At 38.5% G+C, this 5,913-nt stretch overlaps 1 protein-coding gene across 1 annotated transcript; it reads left to right on the top strand.

The window, feature by feature from the left end:
• Positions 1–2,985: 2,985 nt before the first annotated feature.
• Positions 2,986–3,803, top strand: LOC142534445 (uncharacterized). Its single transcript, XM_075641320.1, has 2 exons — positions 2,986–3,618; positions 3,660–3,803. Exons 1-2 carry the CDS (start codon positions 2,986–2,988, stop codon positions 3,801–3,803), a joined length of 777 nt encoding a protein of 258 aa, XP_075497435.1.
• Positions 3,804–5,913: the final 2,110 nt, after the last annotated feature.

Genomic DNA, 5,913 nt, shown 5'->3' with positions numbered 1-5,913 from the left:
CAACGACGTAGTTAGTCGGACCAGCAACTCTCACATCGCGGCGCAAGATCGACCGCAACCCATCCATAAAATGCCTCAGCTTCCCCTGGGCATCATTAGCTATCAGGGGCACAAAGTGACATCCCCTCTCAAACTTCCTCACGAACTCCGCAACGCTGCTATCCCCCTGACGCAATGTCATGAACTCCCTGGTTAGTCTGGATCGTACTTCTTCAGTGAAATACTTGGAGTAGAATACCTCCTTAAATCCACTCCACGTCAGTTTTGCAAGTTAACTGACACTAATGCACTATCCCACCAAAGTCTGGCGTCTCCTGCTAGAAGGAATGTGGCACACCTGACTCTATCTGCATCTATCAGTTCCATAAAGTCAAAGATTACCTAGATGGACTTAATCCATACCTCGGCTATCATCGGGTTAGTGGTCCCCGAAAACTCCTTAGGATTCATCCTCCTAAACCTTCGTACACCGCCTCTGGTCTATGCCTAGCCCCTGCATCCACTGTCGCCTGGTTCCCCGCAAACTGTGCGAAGAACTGTGTCATTCCTGCAAGCATCTGTGCCTGCATATCTGGCGGCGGAGGAGGAAGAGCGTCTCTTACCTCCTCTCGAGCCTCTCTATCTTCATCCCTAGCTTCAAGGTTAATTATGCGTCTAGGAGGCATATTGTTCCAACAATTTACCCAACACGTAAACCCCATATGCATGCATGAACATAATATCAATAGCATAAGAAGTATGCAATTTGAACTCGAAACATGACATGCTGAAATCATGACTTAATGCTAAATACATAACATAATTCAAAACTTCAAAACTTACAGACTTGAGGTGTGGCTTCGTGAGCTTCTCGCAACTGGCAGTAGGCATAACCCTTTACAAGAACACGGCTCTGATACCAACTGTAACGTAGCGTACTTTTAAACTATTTAAAATTTGCGGAAAAATTAAAAAAAAATTTAAATAAGAAGTGAACTTCAAAATTCTATAAAATAAATTGTTCATCTCAACACCCGTTGTAAGAAAAGATCTCAAAGTAAAGTTTGCCAAAAGTATTTGCTTAAAATCTCAAAACCAGTAACATAAATCAGAGTACTTTTAAACATTTCATAAAACTTAAAATTGGCGGTCCTCGGGTTTCGCCGCCCACCCAGTCCAAGCCAGCTCACTGGTCTTCACCTCTTGTCTCCTCAAATGCATCCTCACCTGCATCAATCAAGTCTAGTGAGTCTAAAGACTCAACACGTATAAACTGGAAATAGCAAGTAATACGTAATAAAATCACATGCACCTTTAAAATAGAACATACATACTTGAACTTGAACTTGCATAAATAAACTTGAACATACATACATACATACATACATAGACGTGCCATCAACATAAAACTTTTCTTAAACATGCTTGCATACTTGTACATACTTGAATATACATAACTTCATCATTTTGCGTAGAGGCATGTTTCAAAGCAAGGGACCCATACATAATACGCCTGATCAGACTAAACCACAGTACAAGGCTGACAGGGAAAATCCACTGCCACATACATGAGATCTCCGTTCATGCTTTAACGGGTGGATTGGTCCCTGACCGCTTTCCAATCCTGATCTAAACACGTTCATTCTTTAACGGGGTGGAGAGATCCTCGGCCACTATCACCGACTTCCAAACCCATTCATAAATTGATCACAAGAATTTAGCATACCTCAAAAACATAAAAGTGTTTTCTTTGCACGTCGAATATACTTAGTTGGCGTTGAGGGATTCGTTGGTGAAGGAAAATATTATTTTCGAATTTAATTGATATATTTCTTGACTTAAATTATTTCCTTAACAACATGCTTCCCTTGTTGCCTTGACTAAGTAAATATTTAATATGATTTTTCCTTTCTTAGATAATGAGATAATCATCTAAATATATTCGGAGATATGATATTTGTGAAAATGAATTGATGAGATATGGTAGTAGTATTTAAAAAGAGTTTATTCCTAACAAAACTCTTATCTTTCCTTGTGAAGTAGGTTACCTTATGGAATGAAATTCCACATCTATAAATAAGAGACCAAGACGTCATTGAGCTCTTCTTCCTCTTCCTCGGTCAATATTCACTCACGTGTGCACTTTCAGGAATTCAGAGAAAACCTTATTCAAGAGACGTGCTGTGAAGAGGGTGATAGAGTGTTGCTGTGAATGTTGAGAACATCAGCGGACAACATCTGGGAAGAAGTTGGCCGAATATTGCTTCTCGTGGATCTACTTTTTAGCAACACGTTTTTTGCTTTCTTGTTTTAGTTTTATTCTGGTTATTTGGTTTTAGAAAGCATTTTTTTCTCAAATTGTTGAGGAAATTGATTTTTGTCATAATCAATAGTGTTAGGTTTTTGTAAACGATTGATTTTTCTAGTGATTAATTTTTGCCATAGACATAGCACAAGTATTTATACTTGTGCAAATTTAATCTTGTACATCTGTTTAAGTTAAGTGAATTTGTGTTACAAAATATAATTTTCCGCTGCATGTTGTCCGAGATGTTGTAACATCTGGCACAACACTTAATGATTAAACACAAATTCACTATTTTATATCCTATTCTGATATGTTTATTATTTGTGGTATCTGTCGAACAATACAAGTTCTTACAAGTGGTATCAGAGACAACTCTTGATATACTAAGTGCTGATTATGGTTCTTGTTTTGTTTGACAGTGAATTAATCAAATGGATACTTCTTTTGCAAGCGCAGCACTTCGACCACCAGTCCTAGATTGTACCAATTACAGCCTATGGAATGTCAAAATAAGATACTACATAAAATCTATAGATGAATAGTCATGGCAGCGCGTCATCAATGGATGGACTCCACCAGTCACGTTAGATCAAGAGGGTGACAACTTGCCAAAGCCTGAAACTTACTGGACTGCTGATGAAGTGCAAAATTCCAACTACAACTCAAAGGCCTTGAATGCAATATTTACATCGGTTGACATGAACATGTTCAGTTTAATCACAAACTGTACTTCTGCTAAAAGTGAATGGGATACTCTCCAAAGACACTGTGAAGGTTCTGAGAGTGTGCGACGAACCAGATTAAGGATGCTCACTTCAAAATTCGAGATGATGAGGATGGAGAAATCTGAGAGCATACTCGATTACGATCGTCTCCTACGGGAAATTGCTAATGAGGCATTCAGTATTGGAGACTTTATCTCTAATGAGCGTCTAGTTAGCAAGGTCCTTCGTTCTCTGCCCGAAAGATTCAACATAAAAATTTGCGCAATAGATGAGACTAAGGACTCTCAGATGGCATTGGAAGATCTTATCAGTTCACTATGCACTTTTGAGATGAACCTGGACATGCGGAAGAAGGACAAAGGGAAGACAATTGCACTCCAAGCTTCAAATGACTCCTACAATGAACTCCTTCAAATATCTCAAGAAGTCAATGATTCTGATCTCTGTGAGGATTCTATCTCCATTATCACAAAGAAATTCGGCGAATACTTGAAAAAATCAGAGATAAAAAGAAGGATGCACAACCATTTAAATCTCCAAGTTTTCCTGCACCTGAAAGGTCACAAAAGTATCCTGCCAAGCAACAATTTCAATCAAGGAATGAAGGCAAGGGACAATACAATTCAAAAAGGTTTGATTCGGTGCAGTGTAGAGAGTGCAAGGGCTTTGGACACTATGCCAATGAATGTGCTAACAGATTGCGGAAAAACAAAGGCTACAATGTGTCTCTAAGCGATGAAGAATCCGATGCTGAGGAGAAAACCACTGATGAAGAAAACAAACCTCTTTGACTGCACTACTGACTAAAAGTTTCAGACTACAGATGAATCCTTTAGGTGTTGCCCTAGGTGTTGCCACACCTGGCTGCAACATCTGCAAAAATTCAGTATGCTTGAAATCCACAACTTCTGGAAATATGAGTGGAGATGATGAAGAAGGAATCACACTTGAGAGTGTGCAAAAGCTTTATGAAGAGTTGTTTGAAGATTGGACCAAAAGAAACAAGTTCCACTCAAGTCTCATGAAGGAGAACATTGATCTAAAAGCCGTAGTTGCCAAACTTGAGGTAATTTTGAGTAAAAAGGATTTGGAACTTGGTAAGACCAAGGAAGAACTTCAAAAGACAACTGAAACCTTGTCCAAGTTCAACTCAAGCACTTCCAAACTTGATTCCATACTTTTAATGGGAAGAGATGACAAAAAGGGCTTAGGTTTCAAAGACATTGTGTTTGAAATTGGTGAATCTTCCAAGTCAACTATTTTTGTAAAAGAAAAGGCCGATACATCCACACTATCACGATCCAAGTCGCCTATCAAAAGCTCTCCTCCAAGAAGACAAAATACTGCATCCATTCCTAGGAAAAGAAAACGAAGGTACGTATGTCATTACTGTCAGGCCCTACTGTTTTAAACTCAGGGATGATCGCATGAACAAAAAGTCAAGTTGGATGTTGCCCCGAATGTTGCCCAACACTTCCCGCAACACCTCTCACCATCGACCTACAGTAAAATAAATTTGGGTACCAAAGGTAAAAACTCACTGTAAAGTTGTTTATACTTCGTTGAAAACTAACACTGCAGGTCATTGGTACTTTGATAGTTGAAGCTCACGCCACTTGACAGGTTCAAGAGAACATCTCATCGATTATGTTGAACAAAATTGTGGTAGAGTGACCTATGGAGGGGGAGCTAAAGGAAAAATTGTGGGAAAGGGCACATTGAATGTTGAAGGACTACCAAAGCTCCACAATGTGCTTCATGTTGAAGGATTAAATTCAAATTTGATAAGCATAAGTCAATTGTGTGATGATAATTTGCTTGTTAAGTTTGATAAATATACTTGTGAAATTTTTGATGAAACTAATTTGTGCATTATGACAGGCACAAGGTTTTTGGATAACTGCTATCAAATAAGTGAAGAACTTTCATGCAAACATGTGCAAATCACCGAACTTGACTTTTGGCATAAAAAACTAGGACATGCAAATTTCAAGAACTTGAAGAACTTGAGTAAATACGATGCAATAAGAGGTATGCCTAATCTTTCATCTGGAATACCATATGTGTGCGGAGATTGTCAAAAAGGAAAACAGACTCGCGTGTCTCACCCAGTGTTGCCAACATCTGGGACAACATGCTGTCTGGAATTACTACATATTGATCATATGGGTCCTATGGAAGTGGAAAGCTTCGGAGGTAAGAAATATTCCTTTGTTTGTGTTGATGATTTCTCACGATATTCATGGGTAAGGTTCATTAGGGAGAAATCGGACACTTTTTATGTGTTTAAACAATTAGTCACAAGAATCACAAACTTCCATAATTTAAAGGTGAGAAGGATCAGAACTGATCATGGTAAGGAATTTGAAAACTCATTATTCTCATCATTCTGTGACAAGAAGGGGATTTCACATGAATTTTTAGCACCAAAAACCCCACAACAAAATGGCATTGCCGAACGTAAGAACAGGACTTTGCAAGAAATGGCAAGGGTGATGCTAGCTTCAAAGAATATATCAAAGCGTTTTTGGGCAGAAGCTCTTAATACACCATGCCATATTTCGAATAGGGTCTATTTAAGAAGTGGTTCAACCATGACTTCCTATGAGATCATCATGGGAAAGAAGTCTAATCTTAAATATTTTCATGTGTTTGGCTGTGTTTGTTACATTTTAAATGACAGGGATGAACTTGCAAAGTTCGATTCAAAGAGTGATAAGTGTTTGTTTTTGGGATATGCCACTAATAGTCGAGCTTATCGCATGTTTAATCTAAGAACTAGGACTATTATGGAATCCATTAATGTTGTTTTTGATGATTGTGCAGATCTCAAAAACAAAATTTCTGAAGATGACGTTGAAGACCTTCTGGACAATCCAATTTCACTGGAAAATGCAGATG

The sequence above is a fragment of the Primulina tabacum genome, unplaced genomic scaffold (genome assembly GCF_025594145.1).
Source record: "Primulina tabacum isolate GXHZ01 unplaced genomic scaffold, ASM2559414v2 Contig516, whole genome shotgun sequence".
In the NCBI taxonomy this organism is placed as follows: domain Eukaryota; kingdom Viridiplantae; phylum Streptophyta; class Magnoliopsida; order Lamiales; family Gesneriaceae; genus Primulina; species Primulina tabacum.
This window is presented reverse-complemented; position numbering and strand designations above follow the sequence as displayed.

What these genes read in the sequence shown, in the direction of transcription:
- LOC142534445 (XM_075641320.1), top strand. Translation starts at nt 2,986, where the DNA reads ATGAACATGTTCAGTTTAATCACAAACTGTACTTCTGCTAAAAGTGAA. An exon ending in ATTTCAATCAAGGAATGAAG is followed by an intron (nt 3,619 to 3,659) that starts GCAAGGGACAAT and finishes GATTCGGTGCAG; the next exon opens with TGTAGAGAGTGCAAGGGCTT.